General features: G+C 51.9%; 2 protein-coding genes across 2 annotated transcripts in view; both read right to left on the reverse strand.

Moving 5' to 3' along the window:
• Positions 1-8,129: 8,129 nt before the first annotated feature.
• Positions 8,130-18,247, reverse strand: part of LOC147415301 (uncharacterized) — a 255,888-nt gene continuing 245,770 nt past the window's right edge. The window contains 2 exon segments of the mRNA XM_086468610.1: positions 8,130-8,378; positions 8,380-8,421. Of these exon segments, the coding sequence (XP_086324736.1) occupies positions 8,130-8,378; positions 8,380-8,421 (291 nt within the window).
• Positions 10,272-11,219, reverse strand: SOX2 (SRY-box transcription factor 2). The gene has a single exon (XM_009958821.2). The coding sequence runs from the start codon at positions 11,217-11,219 to the stop codon at positions 10,272-10,274; it is 948 nt and encodes a 315-aa protein (XP_009957123.2).

The following is an 18,247-nucleotide window of genomic DNA, read 5'->3' on the forward strand; positions in this document are numbered from 1 at the left end:
GCAACCAACCAAGGCGATCTAAATAGGTTTGAGTTGCCCCTTGGGTCCGGGATGTAAGCAGTAAGAAGGAGGATTAATTATGGGTGTGTGCAGCAATAGGACACAAAGGCTATCAAGTAGCGCGGGGGAAAGAAAGTGGGAAACCCCGAGTGGGGAGAAGCGGCGGGTCGCACCTCCTTCTCCCGGGCGGTGCCGGGCACCCTGCGCACAGCCGCCGCGGGGGGGGGGGGGGGACGGACGGAGCACCCCCCTGCAAAGCCCCGACTCCCCTTCTTTTATTATTAACCCGCGACGGGGCGAAGGTTGGCACTGGGAAAGGTCCAACTTGTTGGAAGTAAATAAGGCGCTGTCAGGTGATGATGCTCCGGCGTGTTTGAAACATCCCGAAAACAAAGTGTAAACGACCTGTGTTTATCATATGGGCGCATCGATATGATCTCTTCTCTCCTGTGTAGACAAGATCCGTCCTTTTGTGTGCGGGCTGACAAAATCTGACCCCGGAAAACGTGCTCCAGGCACTCACCGGCATCTGACTGTTACTTCTGATGTCATTTATTGCCAACATGTTTTGTTATCAGCTTGGGGGGGGGGGGGGGGGGGGGGGGGGCGGGGGGTTTTACTCGGAGCTCAGGTAATAACTGGTTAGCTGTCAGCTTCTCCCATTTAGCAGTACTCAGGCAAAGAATGGCTTTGCCAAACTGTTCCAGGAGCTGATGCTATTTGTTACCACGATTAGGGGAAAAAAAGAACTTTCACAGTAACATGGGTTTTTATAAGCAAACGCCGAGCAATTTTCCTCAGCGCAATGCCTCAGCAAGTATATCCAAAAGAGCTTAATCTACTTCTTGCAGGATAGGTGCAGGAAGAATCAGCAAGGGCTGCTCCGGGATGCCATGAAAATCCCGGCTCATTGGCTTGGCCGCGATAGGACGAGGCACATTAAATGCGAGGCGGAGAGGGGCAGAATCAATCAGCCCCCTTGGCTGAGGAGTGAGCCCTCGCTCTGGAAATAATTTCGAATAAAACTTGAGTAACCAAGTGTAACCATCTAGCTTCCTCTGAGCAGATCGCCGAGGGGAAAAAAAAATGTGACGGAAATAAGCCAAGAAAAACCAATCTGGACCGAATTAATAGGAGCACAAAGTTTTTATCCGTGTATAAGGATAATATATGAAGCCAAAAAGGAGACAGGTTATCTCTAAACAGGATTAATATGCGTTCGTGTATAGGATTAGACCATCTCATCCATTTAAAACCAGTGTCTCTCCTTCTCCCCACACCATTTTATTATATATATTAAAAAAAAAAAAAAAAAAAAAAAAAAAAAGAAGAAAAAAAAAACCTTTCCCGTTAGGAGCACTTGGAAAACGCGTTTATTAATCGAGAGCAATTTTTTTAAATCAAATACAACTGATGGCCCTGAATGAGCCGCCTTGTGAGGAAACGGGCCATTTTTTTAAAACCTGTGATCAAAACAGACCTGTCTTCAGAGAGAGCACAGCAGATTTAAATGTTGGTCAAAAGGAGTCACAACTGTTCATTAAAAGCAAACCCTAACTAGTGCTAATGTATAGCCATTTTGTGAGCTCAGGACTGTGGAAAGAGGCGAAAAAACTCTGAGAGTGTGAGCTGATGCCGTGCTGGCTGGCAGTGTGTGGTCTATTGTAGGGAATGTGCTTTTTCCACTGAACAGAGAGCCCCCCTCTTTTATTCCCCAGCTCTACTGCACCTGCACTGGATCAGGGAGCTACTGCCATTCACCACATCAACAGAGAAGACATCTCTGACAGCACTCAATTCATTACATTCTTCCTGCTTTTCAAACCAACACAAAAAAAAAAAAAAAAAAATAGAGTATTGCCAATCAGTGCCGGGGGGGCAGGGAAGAAATCTTACAATACTTTATATTCGCCACTCATTTTGGATTTCATTAGTCAGAAAACTCACTTCTCAGCCTGTTACAACTTTTTCTTTCTTTCTTTCTTTGCTTAGGGGTCTGCTGGAAGCAGGAGCTGGAGCCAGTTGCCATCTCCCTCCCCGCACCGGGGGCAGCTTCGCGCCGGGGCCCCCCAGCCCCGGAGAACAGAGCGAGGGGCCGATGGCGGGTGTCCCCAGGAGAAAGAGCGACAAGTTTATTCAACAAGTTTATTCATAATTCATGGTAGCAGAGCAGCCTGCTCTCGGGAGGGGGGGGGGGGGGGGGGGGGGGTGGTGGTGGTGGGAAGAAACGGCCAAAGAAACCTAAGTGTCCTTTAGCATTTGAGGGGTGGGGTGGGGTGGTGGTGGGGTGGTCGGCGGGGGGGTGTTACCGTAGGTGCCCGGGCAGGGGCGGCGGGGCAGCTCCGGCGGCCACCACGAGGAGGGAACGCGCCACCCCCCCCCCCTCCTAACCCGGGGAGAAAGTTGTTAGCGGCAAAACTCCTCGAAAGGCACTCCGGGGAATGTAGGGTTAGTTTGGTTTCTTCAAGAACCGTTTTCAGAAGCATTTGCAAGCAAAAGAAACCGAGCCGAGGGGGTTAGATTCAGGTATTTGATCTCGCCGGATCCAGACATCTAATTAGAGTGGCCTCAGCGATTGAAACGGTGTTAATTCCCATTGTTCCCCGCTCAGATCCCTTGGCCCTCCACCGCTGGGCTACTCTCCTTTTCAAAATCCAAAATAAAAATATTTCTATTCGAAACAAATAAACAAAACAAATTTGTATTTCCCTTCTTTCTGGCCCATTTTCCTCTATCGCGAGCAAAAGCAAACAGACCTGGGTATTTTTTTTCTCAGAAGCTGGCAAAGAATCACACCCGCTCAGTGGGACCTTAACAGAAATAAATCACAAGGAGCTCTTGCCTACCTGCAAAGTAGGAGGAAATCCGATTGTCTGGTTTCGGGTGTAATGTGTGTATCGATAAGGAAGACACAGCCGTCTCAGAAACGGGACCCGATTAATCTATGGGTTTCTTTACATCAACCCCTGTTCGGACGTGTGCTTTGGAAATATTGATTCATGTGACAGGAAAGTCACAACTACTGTGTGTGCATAACACGGGGAGGACACGGAGCGAGAACCCGCAGCAGCACAAACCCCACTCGCGGGAGAGCCAGATTGCTTTTTAAGCTAAAACTAATAATTTCATAACTGATTCACATTCAATCTGGCGCCGGTGACGTCACGGGACATTAGCATACGAGGAGGGATGAAGCCAGTGTGGCTGGAGTTGATAAGGTGCCTCCTGAGGAATTCGCTGCTTGTTTTAATACATTAATTATTTCTCTGTCTTCCGCAACTTTTTGCAATTTCTGAAAGCTTAAAGGAACCATCATTGCGAGAAGCGCCAGAAGGACACGGCGGAGGGCCTCTCCCGCCGCACCCGCACCCCCGGCAGGGGCCGGCAGCCCGGGGGGCAGCGGGGAGACGGGCCCCGGCTCCCGCCCTGCCCGCAGCCAGGCGGCCCGGCCGCCCTGCCAAGCAGGGCGGGGTTTCGGTTCTAACGAAGCTGGGCCCGGCCCCGGGCGTCCTTACTCGCCCGAGTCAGCTCTGCTCGCCCGGCCGTTCCCCCCCGCGCCCAGCTCCAGGGAGCTGCTTCCAGGAGGGGAGGCGGGTTTGCAGGATCAGGCCCGCAGCCTGGGATGTGTGAGTGTGCGTGTGTGAGTGTGAGTGTGTGTATATATGTGTGTGAGCGTCCCCCAGGGCACCCCTCCGGAGGCTTCCCGCGGGAGAGGCTCTGCAGAGGCCTGGTTCTCTCCAGCACCCGGTGGGATTCCCTCCCTCTACCCTCCCCCCCCCCCCCCCCCCCCCCCCCGGTTAATCACCACTTTCTGGAAAAAAAAAAAAAAAAAAAAAAAAAGAGCGCCCACATTACGTCATCAGCCCTAACTGCTGCTGATGGGGTCACCGAGGTCCCGGGGCGGGGGAGCCCGCAGGGGGCTGGGCCTCCTCTCCCGCTCCGCCGGGGGCAGCGGTCCAGGGCGCGGGTCTCCGCCGCCTCCCCGGGAGCGGGGGCACATCCCGGCCGGGAGGGGGGGTGGGGGGGGTGGGCCGGGGTTGCCCCGTACCCGCCGCTGGGCTCCGCAGAGAAGGACGCTCTTTGAGGAGCCGAGAGGACGCAGCCCAGCTCCGTGTCCCGGGGCTGGCAGGGCTCCCCAGGGGCTTGCCGGGGTCTCGCTGCCCCCAAAGCAGCTCTAGGGACCGGCGGCATCGCCGATTTTGGCCCCACCAAGCTCTGCCGAACCCCGCGGGAGCGGCCTGGCAGAACCCCCGCCCGGTGGGGTGCCCCTCAGGGACCCCCACCCGAGCTGCGGACCCCTCTCGCTCGTCTGAAGAAGTCAACGGCCTTGGAACAACCGCTCGGTGACTTGAGTCTGAAACGCGCTTGGAGGGAGGGAGAAGCTCTTTTATCGGCGCGGGTGGGGCGGGGAAGGGGGTGCAAACAAAAACACATAGAAACCCTAAAAGAAATTTTAAAAAGGGAAAAAAAAAAAAAAAAAAAAAAAAGGACGTAAAAACGCGCTGTAAAAGCTCTCGCCCACATGGCCGCGGTCCTGCGAAGCGGCACGCCGCGCTGCTTCCCGCAGCCGGAGTTACCGGAGAGAAACTCCGGGACAAACTTCCCCGGCCCGGCCCCACTGTCCCCGAGCAGGGGCTCCCCCCGCCGCTCGGGCCACCGGGTCTTCAGCCGTGCGGGCGTCTGCTGCGGTACAGCCGGGCCGGCGGGGGCCGGACCTTTCCCTGCAGCGGTGTCCGAGCCCGGCTCTTTACCACCCTTGCTAAATTCTAATGGAAAACCACAGCCCGTTTCGGCGCGCCCCCTCCCACTGCACGCACAGGCGCACACGGATACAAACACACGCACACTCGCACACGACACACTCACAGGCGCACAGGGCTCAGCCACGGCAACCCCGCTGGCTGCTCCAGAAGCAAAGCTCAAAAATCCTCAAGGCAAAGGTTCGGGGTTCTGCCTTGTTCCCTCCCCGCCCCGCTCCGCCCGGCACCTGCCAGCGCCACCCGCTCCGCCGGGCGCCGAGGCGCGGAGCGAAGAGGCCGGGGCGCGGGCGCGCTCCCCGGGCAGAGCCGGCCGGGCACCCGGCGCGGGTGCCGGTCCGGGGGCCGGAGCTGGCCCTCCCGCTCTCGCACAGCCACATGTGCAGTTCCGAGAATTTCCATCCCTGGGTTTCCTTTTCTTTTGAGCTCCCGGGTGAAACAGCCCCCACACTCACTTCAGCGCTGTATGTCCTCGCCAAGCGAACTGATTCCTCAACAGCAAAACAGCACCAAACTTCTTGCAATTCCCCGTGCCATCGTCAGAAAAAACTGGTTTTAATTACCAAAACTAAAATAGCGGTGGTGCTAACTAGCAGGCGATCAAACCGCAATCAAACTTCAATCTCTGAGCAGTTAGCTATAAACTGTCAGCAATTGAAAAGTAAACCTGGTGCACACAAAGGCTCTGTTTAATTTTCTTGTTGTAATGGCTCTAAATGAGGACCCCATCACTATGCAGTTAAGCGGTGTTGCTTGTCCCCCTGAGGCGCTGATCAGTTCTTTTTAATGTGAGAAAACTGGCAGCTCGAAGCCCGTCAATGGAGCTCCCACAACAAAAGTCCTGAAAAGCTGAATGAATTGGGTTTGTAATTACCGCTTCCCTCTCCCCCCTTGCAGCTTATCTCTTATTCATTCAACATATATTATTGTCACCTAATCGCACACTCCCAACATTTTTTTTTTTTTTTTTTAGTATCTACTACTGCGGACATGTTTGTTGTAGAAATTAAACAAAATAATCCTCCCTTCTCTCGCCCCCCTCCCCAACAACAAAAATGTTGAAACGCCAGTGTCAGGCGAGGCTGGCTGGCATTAGAAACGCAAAGACGACGCTCTCCTGCCATCTGAATGCCAGCATTTCGCATATATCCTCGGAAATCTCGTACGCACCGAAGCAGGCTTTAGATTTTAATATTTGAGTTAGATCAGGATTTAAATAACTGAAGTGTATCTAATCACACCTATCAGTAATGGGCCTCTTTCTTTCAGTGGGACCTACATTATATACTACTTAAATTGCTGAGCTATCTACCTCCTGTTCGGAGACAGATATACTGGTCTGCTGCCCGTTGGGGACGAGGAGGAATGAATCTTGAGAGAGAACGGGCTGCTGCAGGGACCACCGCCACCCGCGATGTCCCCCACGGCCCCAGTGGGCACCTCAAGGAATAAAAACATGTTTTCAGTCGAGCAACGTCCGATGGCAGCCGGCAGCCCCTCGCCCCGTCGCTGCCCGCCCGCGGGCTGGAGCAGGGGCTGCGAGGCAGAGAGCCTCTCCCCAGGTCCCCCACCGCAAGAAGCTGTCGGTTGCAGAAATAAGTACAGCTATTACAACCAAATCTACTAACAGTCTAAATAATTAATTGAACCATTGCTCTTTGACCCTTGGAAAGTCCAGTAGGGACCCGTTTGTAGTAATAATACCCCCGAATGAGCCCTTGTCAAATATTCATTTAGTGGTTAATGTGAGCGATTTCCCCCTGGGACAGTCTGTAATACCAGCTTCCCAGCTTTGGCAAGAAACCCTGCTAATCTACCTCTCCAGTTCTGCAAAATATTTTAAGACCCTAGTCCTTAAAAAGCCGTAAAAAATTCACAGGGGAAACTATAATCTTATCCTTGGGTTCATTTCGGCTCTGTAGAAGGTTAGCGAAACATTACACTGGCGCGCTTGGACTGAGCATCACCCTGGCTATAAAACACACAACAATTCACCAGAGGGAAAACACGGAGAACCCAGAAGGTCTTCAGTAACCAAAATAAAAACATAGCCACGAGCTCTGCCACACATTGCAGCTGCCATAAACGAAAGCCCAGGATAATGGCTGAGGTGTAAATGGGGTTATTGAATGTGTTGAATTTAAAATTAGCAGTGGACAATGGCGTTGCTCCGAGTAACACTGTTCAGCTGTACGTGTAAAATGCTTTGGGTTATCCTCTCTAAACGGATAAATGGATGCATGGATGGATGGATGGATGGATGGATGTAAGGAATCTGTCCAAGGGAGATCAGGTTTCAACCACATATATTCGACATCGTACTCCGAAATCTAAGCTTAAACAAATTGCCCATATAAAAAGTTGCTGAATTCACTAAGCCTGAATATGTGGCTTAGTGCCTTTTGTTTAATGGTATTAGCTCGCCTTCTCTATGCGAATTGTAAAAGGACCAACATTTCCAACTACCCCCCTCGAATATTTTAGTTAGCACTTCAAAAAGGCGGCAGGTTTTATTGCTGTTAATTGGCTAAGATTCATCTTAAAAAAAAATGGAATCGCGATATCGATTGGGTTTTTATTCCTGGTTCTCTTTCCTCAGCGAGGCGAGCGGGAGCGGGGATGAGGGCTTGTTACCACGTGAATAATCCCCAGACGCATTGCAAATGCGCACAGCTCTGAAAAACAATATTTTACTCGTTGCATTAATGTAAAATAGAAAAGGTTGGGAATCTGCAAGAATTGCTGTGCTGCCCACGTACCGCGACGATGCAGAAAGAAAAGGGGCAAAGGGAGCTAAACTACAAAACCAGGCAGTGAGCGAAACTCCCTATCTCCTAGTCTGGCAAGGTTAGTTTTCATCTGGACACCAGGCTTCAAGGATGGAGGCCAGAGCTGAGCCTGGGAAACAGCACTACCAAATAAAAGCCACAACCAGCCAGGGAACTTTGTGCGTGTGTGTAAAATTTTTGTTGTTGTTTTGGTTGTTTGTTTGTTTTTTCCCCCTCTGCCTTCTTCCTCCCCGAGCTAAAGCGATATCCAGTGACCGACAAGAAATACTAGAGAGAAAAGCTGAGCAACACTTGCCCCCACGCCGGAGTGCCCACTTTGTGCCTTGCCTAAGCCAACCATCACACCCTTTCCTTGTCATGCACGACATGCCATTAGCAGAAGTCACGACCACTTTGCAATCACAGTGTCCTCAATTTCGTACCTGTTGGGGTTTTAAGTTATTATTATTATTATTATTATTATTATTATTATTATTATTATTATTATTATTATTATTATTATTATTATTATTTGATCTCCCTCACGCGCCTTTCCCAGGGGAAACGGCAGCCGCGTTGGCAGCACCAAACAAATGCTGAGGCTTCACGGGGAGGAATAGGGGCTGCCGCTGCGGGTGCTCAGCTCTGCTGCCCGCTGCCCCCTGCCCCTGCCCTGCCCGGCGGCGACGGGCCCTGCCGCTGGCCGGAGCGCGGCCGCGGCCGCCGGCGCGCAGCAGCGCGGAGCCATCTCCTCGGCGATTGCGATTACAACTGTACAAAATAAAACTCTACCTGGCACGAATGGCGGATCTCTCCTCCTATTTGGCAGGCGCCACCGCTTCTCTTTGGGGCTTGTGACCGGCTGCAGAGAGTGTCCGAAACGGGGCTACACCGCGCTGGCAATTTAAGAAATAGGGTTCAAGAAAGAGCTGTGATAAAGCCTGAAAGTCTCTGGCATTCGACTGTTTTTTGTTTGTTTATTGGCTTTTTGTCGTTTCTTACCTTTGCCCGGCCAAGCCCACCCCCGCCCCCACCTCTCACCTCCTCCTGCGCTGCCCAGAAGCCAGGAGAGGAAAGTTTGGGAAGTCCCGAACAAAGGGAGCGGGGGGCGCTCAGCCCCCTGTCAGCGCCGCGCCGCAGCTGCACCCGCCGGGCCGGCCGCCTCACGGTTCCCGGCCGCGAAAAGCCGGCTCCCCTCCTGCCTGCCCCGGAGGAAGGAGGCACCGTCGGGAAAAGAGAGAAATAAATTATCTGTATGTGCAAACAAGGCGCCTGCTCGCAGTGTCCCCGGCCGGGCCTCCGCTCCGCGCCGGCTCCGCGCCCCGCCAGCCCCCGGCTCGGCCCCGCCGGAGGCAACAAGTGGGCAAAAGCGGCCGAGTCCGAACCCCCCCTTACCCCATCGCACCCCGCGTTCTTGGAAGGGAAGGGAATTGGGAAAGGAGCGTGTCGCTCCGCAGTCCCGTCCCCTCGAAGGAGGCTCAGGCAGTTATGCCATTACAGCTACCGTACTTTCTCTCTCTCTCTCTATACATAGATATAAAAATATTCATGCGTTATATGTATTGCTGCATTATTTATCGTACTCGGTTGGCTACGGTGATACCTTCTACTGCATGAATTATTTAAAAAAAAAAAATCTTGCGTTACAAAAATAAATCCAAGACTCAAGCGGAACTTCAGTGTCCATATGTCAAAAATTTATTTATCTCAAACTGTGCATAATGGAGTAAAAACTTAACTTGAATATGTACCTGTTATAAGGATGGTATTAGTTCAAATATATACATGGACTGTCGGCAGACTGATTTCAAATAATACAGAGCCGAATCTTTAAAATACAACTACGGAAAATGAGGAAAAAAAAAAAAAAGAACTTAAAATATCATCACAATAAATTTACAGAAATATTACAAACCATAAGAAAATATTTCAAACACAGTAATTTCAGGTTGGTATTTTTTTTTTCCTTTTCTTTTGTTTGAACAGGATGAAGTCTGGAAACGAAAAGTTATTATAAATTAACAAACGGCTTGTGAACCTGCATGGCAATTTTTGCTTTTTAACAAGAAGTAAAAAAAAAAAAAATTTAGTACAATCTAAACGTTTGCTCTTTTACAGCAAACCAAGCCCATGGTTCGCAAGTACTCATCCTACCTTTTTTGTCTTTTGTACAATTTCTAAAACAATTTAAATGTCCAAACGCTGTAAAATAATTTCCTCTCCTCTCGCAGCTGCTGTAAATTCAGCTGCCAAAGCCACGATGCTCCAAGTAGACTCTATTTTTAAAAAATAATTGGCAAATTCGCGAGTTTGGGTTTTTTTTTTTCCTCCTCTCTATATTACCAATGGACATTCTGATTGCCATGTTTCTTTTGATAAATACTGTACAAAAGTTGCCTGCAAATATTAAAACATTTTCCTCTTCGCTCTTTGAGTCTAGCTCTAAATATTATTGGTAAAGACTTTTGCAAACTTTCTGCAAAGTTCCTACCGTTTTCACTAGAACTTTTTAAAAGTTTTGTGTAGTTGCTTCCCCTCCGAGATCTATACAAGTTCCTTGTCGGTTTAATTTCTGCCCCCCACCCCCCACCCACCTCCCCGCCCCGAGTTTTCTCTGTACAAAAATAGTCCAAAAAAAAAAAAAAGTCCAGAATTTCTAATAAAAGTTTTTTTGTTGTTTGTTTTGTTTAGTTTTCCTCCTCCCCCCCCGCCCGCCCCCCCCTCCCCCCCCCCCGGCCCCTTTGTCTTACATATGTGATAGAGGGAGTGTGCCATTAATGGCTGTGCCAGGAACAGGTGCACTCTGGTAATGTTGGGACATATGAAGTCTGCTTGGGGCAGCTGGTTCTGGTACTTCAGCACCTGGTAGATACATGCTGATCATGTCCCGAAGGTCCCCAGCTTGGCAAGGAGCCCTTGAATGAGACGAGGAAGTGACTACGGGGGGACTGGAGCTGGATTCCGTCTTGACCACCGAGCCCATGGAGCCCAGGGCCATGCCCGGGGTCCCTTGCTGGGAGTAAGACATGCTGTAGGTAGGCGATCCGTTCATGTAAGTCTGCGAGCTGGTCATGGAGTTGTACTGCAGGGCGCTCACGTCGTAGCGGTGCATGGGCTGCATCTGCGCCGCGTTGTGCGCGTTCAAGCCCGGGTGCTGCGGGTAGCCGAGCTGCTCTTGCATCATCCCATAGCCTCCGTTGGTCCAGCCGTTCATGTGCGCGTAACTGTCCATCCTCTGGTTCACCCCAGCTCCCAAGGTGGCCCCAACCCCTACCCCAGTCGTCATGGTATTGGTGCCCGGTGCCAGTAAGCCCCCTGGCAACGTGTACTTATCCTTCTTCATGAGGGTCTTGGTTTTCCTCCGGGGTCGGTATTTATAATCCGGGTGCTCCTTCATGTGCAGAGCTCTGAGCCGCTTAGCTTCGTCAATGAAGGGTCTCTTTTCCGCCTCGGATAAAAGTTTCCACTCCGCCCCGAGCCGCTTGCTGATCTCGGAGTTGTGCATCTTCGGGTTCTCCTGGGCCATTTTCCGCCGCTGGCCGCGGGACCACACCATGAACGCGTTCATCGGGCGCTTGACTCGGTCCGGGCTGTTCTTCTGGTTGTTGGCGGCCGAGTTGGAGTTGCCTGTGCCTCCCCCCGAAGTTTGCTGGGGGGCGGGAGGTTTCAGCTCGGTTTCCATCATGTTGTACATTCAAACTACTTTTGCCTGGAACCAGCCTTGAGCAGAGAAGCGAGGAGCAGCAGCAGCAGCGAAGTCCCAAGCTGGACTTTTTTTTTTTTTTTTTTTTTTTTTTCCTAGGGAGGGGTAGGAAAGGGGGGAGGGGGACTCCCCAAAACCACACTTGGATCAAGATCAGGATCTTCCTCTTCGCTGATGGATTAATAATGCTAATAACTGCTATTATAACCGCCGGAGCCTTGATTTTAAAAAACTTCTTCTTCCTCCTTTTTCCCTTTTCTCTGCCTGCCGCTCTCTCTCTCTCTCTCTCTCTCCACCTCAGTCTTAAAGAGCCAGCAAACTACTTTACCCCCTTTTGCAAACACACACACTCTCTCTCTCTGCCTTGACAACTCCTGATACTTTTTTGAACAAGTTAATAGACAACCATCCATGTGATGGGGGCTTGTCAGGGAATAAATGTGTTCGCCCCGGCCAATCAGCGCGCGGCGGCTCCGCCACTGAGGACAAGTCTCTACCCCTGGTTTTGCATGAAACGGGGCGGGGGCTCGGAGCCGCCGGGACGGCTCGGCGGGGGAGGCGGGCCCGGAGGCGGCCCGGGCAGCCACTGGGAAGCCTTTGTATCTCCCCTTCCAGCAACAGGTCACACACGCCTTTTGGAGGAAGTGGGTAAACAGCATTGTTGCTACGTGTTGGTTTTGGTTGTTGTTTTTTTTTTTTTTTTTTTTTTTAAGTTGGTGTTGGCTTGGGGCTGGGAGAAGCCATAGGGGGAGCGGAGCGGGAACGGCTTCCCCTCACCCCCCGGTCCCCACCCCCCCCTTTGCCGGCACCCCCCGGGCCGCAGGGGCCGCCCTGCTGCGCGGGGCCCTGCGCGGGCAGCGCTCGCCCCGTCCCGGCCGGCGGCCGCGGGCGTGGGGTTCCCGTGAAAGGGGAGCCCCCAGGCGGCTCCGGCGCCGCGCCTCTCCCGGGCCGCCCCGCTGCCCGCCGCCGCCGGGGCGCCCTGAGGCTGCGCCCTTCTCCCGGCCCCCCCCGGGCCCCGCTCCGCGCAGGCCGTGGCGCACAACGCCAAGCCCTTCCCTCCGGCCTCCGCGGGTGGGGGGCGGCCAGTGCAAACGCGGGTCCCCCCACTGCCATCCCCGCTGAACACAAAGCGGAGCAGGGACCCCATTGCGCAGGGAGTGCGGAGGGGGCCGGGGCGCGCTCCATCCCGCGGCCATTGTGCGGGCGCGGGCGGTGCTGGGTGGGCGCGCAGCGCGGGGGGAGCGCGGCCGGGCGCGGCGGAGCGGCCGTTTTGTTTCTCTTGTTGTCGCTACACGGGCCGCACAAAGCCCCGGCTAAGTTTACTTCCACTCTCTTGTTGGGATCTTTGTTGCGAAAACGCACTTGACGACAAAGGAAGGAGGGGAGAGAGGACGCGGAGCGGGAGAGGGGGGAGCCGCTCACCGGCCGCACCCGCCCCGGCCGCCCATCCGCGGTGCCCCTCACCTCCCGACGGGGCTGCTCCGCCTTTCGGTCCGATCCCCCCCCCGCCACAGCGTTAAGGCGGAGGGGGTGAGGGGTGGCGGGGGACCCCCAAGCAGGGGGCCGCGGTGTGGAGCGGCGCGGAGCAGGCGGGGGCCAGGGCAGCGCCCGGGCGCCCCACGCGGGCTCAGCCGCGGCGCTGGGGCGCCCCCTGCCGGCCCGGCCGTGCCCCGGGCGGGGAGGCGCCGCCGGGAGAGGGACGGGGAGCCGGGGCTGGGGGGAAGGGACCGGGCAATTACACCCAATCTAAATAATAATAATAAAAAACCGCCGGCGAACGAGGACGCATCTTTTTCTGTGTGTGGATTATGCAAATAAATCCTATCGGGTTTAATGTGTTTAATTCGAAAATGTATATATAACCCGTAGATAAGTGATAGGTTAAACCGTCGAAAAATAGGTGCAAATTACAAGATGTTGGATATAAACGGATTCTGATTGTCCAGACACTCCTGAGGGCACGGCGGCTGTTTACTTTCTTATTGTTCTCCCTTGGTCTGCAGTGGATAACGTTATTCCAAAAAAAAAAAAATCTTTGGGCTAATTAAGTTAAAAAAAAAAAAAAAAAAAAAAAAGAGTGGGTGGGTGGGTGGCGGTGGTGTTTGCTCATCGTAATAAACCGGTAACTGAGAGCTGGCGGTGCACAGGCGAAGTGTTATTTTTGCTCCGGCTGTAGCTGCAGGAGGAGCGTGGGGTGCGCGGCCCGGGGCTCCGCGCAGGAGCAGGGCGGCGTGGGCTGCCAGAGCGCTGGAGGCCTGGAGGGGCCTGGCCCTTCCCGAACTGCATTTAGTGCAGGGATAAAGGATGGGAAACGCCTAATTCTGTTATCGGGAGTATTTACAGCTCTATTTTAATTAACAGTTTAAATTATCGATGCAATAACCTATCTGGCACATATACATAATAATGCACTGCAGCAAATAAGGTGAGGGCGATGGCATTGGGGCATTTTCTGCCTTTCCTCTGGGAATGGAGGTGTGCGCGCACACACACAGAGACAGAAGCGAAGCAGACCGGGATGCTGGCTATAAAAAAAATAAATAATAATAAAAAAAGGATGAAACGGTTCCTGATTTTCTGTATTAATGACAATAACAACACCACTGTCTGGAAGAATATAGCCATGTTGGAAGGGAGGCCTGCGGAGGGATGGTTTAATCTGAGTGGATTTAAAAAATCGTTGCCTTTGGTATAATTTATGGAAATGAAAAGTGCTTACATTAAACAAATAGTCTGCAAATATTCTCAGTGATGGGCTCTGCGGCGCACACACTCTTATTTCCAGGTTATGAGTGTCTTAAAAAGAAAATGAATGTTAACTACTTGGATTTCATGTATTTATTGTTCTAATACTCGCCGGTTTCTCTAAAAGCCCTAAGGATACAACCTATCGTGTTAACTGTATCGGAAAGAATATATAGATTTTCATATTATTTTTCCCCGAACCTACTAGTAACCAATCTAAAGCAAACTATTAAGCAGTCTTGTGGAGATGGGAGATTGCAGCTCCATTTTTTGTCCTTAGCTGCAAATAGAGGTTTAACTTGCAGTAATTAGGTGAGAACTAGCCAAGCATCTTACTATTATGATGCTTGTTAAAAACGCTTCTTTTCTGCATCTGCATTTGAGTGTGTTCCCCTCCACTCTTAATCTTCTTATGGAAATGAAGGCGAACGGCAGGGAACCTGCAGAGACTTAGAGAATGTCCTTGTTAACTGGAATTTCTCAGCATTGCTAATTAGCAGAGTTTGACGACCACCAGTATTGGGGAAAGCTCTGTTTAGCCACTCACAAACCCTTGCGAGGAAGAGCAGACTAATTTTATTTTGTAATTAAAATCTGAAAAGGGCCCTATTTGACAGTTAGGGCTATGAGAGTTTTATCTCCCTGTGAAATAATTACTGCCTTGATAACTCAATTTTCTGCAAAATGTCAACTGTGAGCTCCAAAAGTTTTAATTTCATTACGTTAAAAAAAAAAAATATGAAGAGGAAAATGCGCAGAGAATTTTTCTCTCCCTGCTCTGATGCTGTAACAGCCCAGCGGCCGGGAGCCGAAGTTGGCCAGGGAAGTTTTAAGGCACTAACTCTACCCCAGTCTCTGGGGAATTTCGAATATCACATGGTGAATTTGCGGTAATGTCCGGTGGAAAAGTTGGGAAGATATACCCTGGGATGCCCTAGAATAAAACCCACATTTGGCGTGGGTACGGGCCCAGGGAAGGAGCAGGGGCCAAGGCCGGTGCAGGGGGCAGGAGGACCCCCGCCACCCGACCCACCTTCCCCGGCCTCCTGCGCTCCCGAGGTAGGGAAAACGCGAGGTTTCCCCAGCCAAAGAAATATCTCAGGCGGCGACGAACGGAGACCCAGCGGCGACCGCCGGGCACTGGAAGAAGGAGCTCGAATCCACTTCAAAAGTTTGGCGAGGCCGAGCATGGGTGAGGGCGGCGGCGCGCCCGGTCCGCTCCCCGCCGGGCTTCCCCGCCGCGGCGCCGGGCCACCCTCCCTGCGAGGCCCGAGGGCGGCTGTGAAGGGAATCTGGGGGGAACCGAGGCGCTGGAGCAAGTGTAATCCACTCTGCTTACGTTCTGGATATTTTTTATTATTATTTAAAACGGTTTAATCTCCTTTTTGTCCCTGCCTGTCCAGCAAGTAGCCCGATTGTCGCTCTCAGAAGTGGCATTACACGTACAAACCAACGAGGGGGGCGAGTCAGGACCGCTCCCGCCAGACCCCATTTCGCCCAATAATTTCATTCAAGGGCTCTAAGGACCCTTGAAAGCCGGGGGAATGCCGAGGGAGCTGCGCGTTCCTCCCAGCCTCCCCTTTCATCCCCCTTCTCCCCGATGGAAGCACAGGGCCAGCACACGTGCGGCCGGGCGGGCAACGCACGGCCCCGGCCCACTCCCACCCGGGGGACACCGGGGGGCACCGGGAGACACCGATCTCTCCCCTCGCCCGCCCGCGGCGGCGGGTACCGCCGTGCTGCCCCTCTGCCACCTTCCCGCCTGGACCACCGCATGCATGAGCGCGCTGCTGGGGGGTAGGGCGTTAAAAACAAAACGCCCGGAGGTAAAAAAAAAAAAAAAAAAAAAAAAGGAGAGGAAAAGAAAAAAGAAAAAAAAAAAAAAGAACCGGCGCCACCTTTCTCCAGTGCTACGAGAAGAGAAATTAAAAAAATAAATAAAGCTCAGATCCTGGGACGAGTTTAAGGTTCACAATAAACAGCAGAAAAGCCGACTTGCACACACCACCTCTCAAAGTCGCTTTCAAAAGGCTTCTCAATAAATGGAGAAGCCGATTGTCCAAACACGCTTCCAGGACCCTTCATAAATAGCCAACAGCCTCCTCAAAGTCTTCGCGATTTTTTCCCTGCATCTAAAATAATATTCCCCGGACCTCCTTTCCAGAGGAGAGTATAATTGAAGCCCGTGCTTTTTCTTACATGACCTTAAAAATAAATCAGAAAATCAAGCACCAGGGGCGAAGATAAACTCAGGAATTACTGCACAGCATAACGGGGTGAAATTACAGTTGAATGTAGGCCCTTTAGCAGGAAGGCAACCCCCTCGAGCAGGATCCTTTTTGGCAGTCTATTTAAAGTTATCTTTCCTTCCTAGTTTCATAAGAACAAATGAGTTTTCTTTTCCCATTGTAGTTGAATGAACTCATGTATATTAAACACAAAACCCCTCCTGAAGAACGCTAACTGCTTTGCTTAAACCCACAAAGGCACAAAAATCCAGAATTGAAGGTTTCCAATTCCTGAATAAGTCCCCTTAACTCTCTCAGGCTCGCAGAGAGAGAGATTTGGGACATTTTTTTGACAGTCTTAATGCCTAGAAAGGGCTACCTCAAATAGAGATGTATTGTCTTTTGCTAAAGTTGAGGCTTCTATTTTATTTCCCTCTTTTCCCTTCACCATCTTTGTGTTGACTTAAGAAAATAATGGTGTAAAAAGTGTCTGTTCATGGGATCACACGTGTCGCCCAAATCAAATGAAGTCCTTTTTTGGCCCCAGCGCAGTTTTGATGGAATTATTCCGGCTCCTTCATTGAATTCACACCGTTTCCCCGAAGCAGCTCTAGCAGTTTCAATGGGAAAGCCTGAGGCACAGCCTGGGGTGCTTCAAGGTTGCTTCTCTCCCCAGCGCACCTCAAACCCTGGCATCCCGAGGCAGGGTTTGAAAAGTACATTAAAAAAAAAAAAAAAAAAAAAAAAAAAAAAAAAGAAAGAAGGAAAAAAAAAAAAAAAAGCCGTTTCCAGTGATTCTCAGATCACTGACACGATCGCCCATAATGGAGCCAAGACGGTGACTTTTATCTCGCTGTTCCTCATAGTCCTTAATTTGGAGCTCATTGACAGGACAGACGGTAATGACACTTTCAGAACTGTTATGGTCTGGAGTGACAATCTCTCCATCTCGCCCATGGTTTATTGACACCATGGGCTCATTGTGTCAACTTAGGCTTGTGATTTCAGAATACTCCAGCGACGGGCTCGTTGGGGGGATTTTAATTCAAATTATAGACTAGCTGTCTATACTGTGAATTCATATTTAGACGGCGCTTAATCGGAGCAGAAAGACGGTGCTATAAATAATAACAACAACACTTCCCATGTGTCTACCCACTGTCCTCCATCCGAAGACCTGAGAGAGCCTTTGCCGGAGGAAGCCCGGGCACATGGGGGGAGGCAAGGGTGCCTCAGGCCGCGGGAGGGGAAAGGCAGCTCCCCCGGGGCAGCAAAGGGGAGCCCGGCTGCTTCCTCGGCACCCTCCACCTAGGCTTAGGCCAGGGATGTGTGTGCGACCAGCGGGGATGGGACAAGCGGTTTAGGCACATCCTGGTCTGGAGCACCTCTGGGTTGGGTTGGGGGTGTGTTGGGGAAGGGGTGTCACAGCCCTTTTTCCGTGGAAATCATGGGGAGAGAGGCTTCTCCAAACACCCCGCCTGTCGCCGCGGAAGCTTTCCCAGTGGGGCCGGATGAAAGTGGGGCGAAAGGCCGGCGGGGGTGCCCACCGGGCCCGGCGTGCTCCAGCGGCGGCAAGGCAGGGGCAGGGGAAGGGGCAGCGGTGCGGACAGGGCAGGTGCGGGCAGGGCAGGCGCTCAGGGCAGCAGGTGGCAGGGAGAGGCTGAGGTAGAAGAAAGAAAAGGTAAAGTGGGAAATTAGCATTTGAGGTTGCTCCTCTGGTTTGTTTTTTCAAGTCTCCCCTTCCACCGCTCGAGAGGGAGCTGTAGAAAACGTCGGCAGCCAAAAAACCTTCTTCCAAAAGTCATAAATAAACTAAAAATGCACTTTTCCTCCAAGTGGAGATGAACGAGAACGAGCACAGAGCTAACCCTCCCTTGCTGCCAGCTATCTGCCAAGCCTGGGACCCGATCCCAGATTTACAGCATTTGGTCCCTTGAGTAGCGTCCGCAAAGAAAACCCCGGCAGCTGAGTTACGGGCTGAGCCCAGGAAAACCGCATTTCGGTTAAAACAATCACTCGGGACCCTTGATTTTATGTGCCAACTTC

Source organism: Leptosomus discolor, chromosome 7 (genome assembly GCF_034619465.1).
Source record: "Leptosomus discolor isolate bLepDis1 chromosome 7, bLepDis1.hap2, whole genome shotgun sequence".
NCBI classification, from domain to species: Eukaryota; Metazoa; Chordata; class Aves; order Leptosomiformes; family Leptosomidae; genus Leptosomus; species Leptosomus discolor.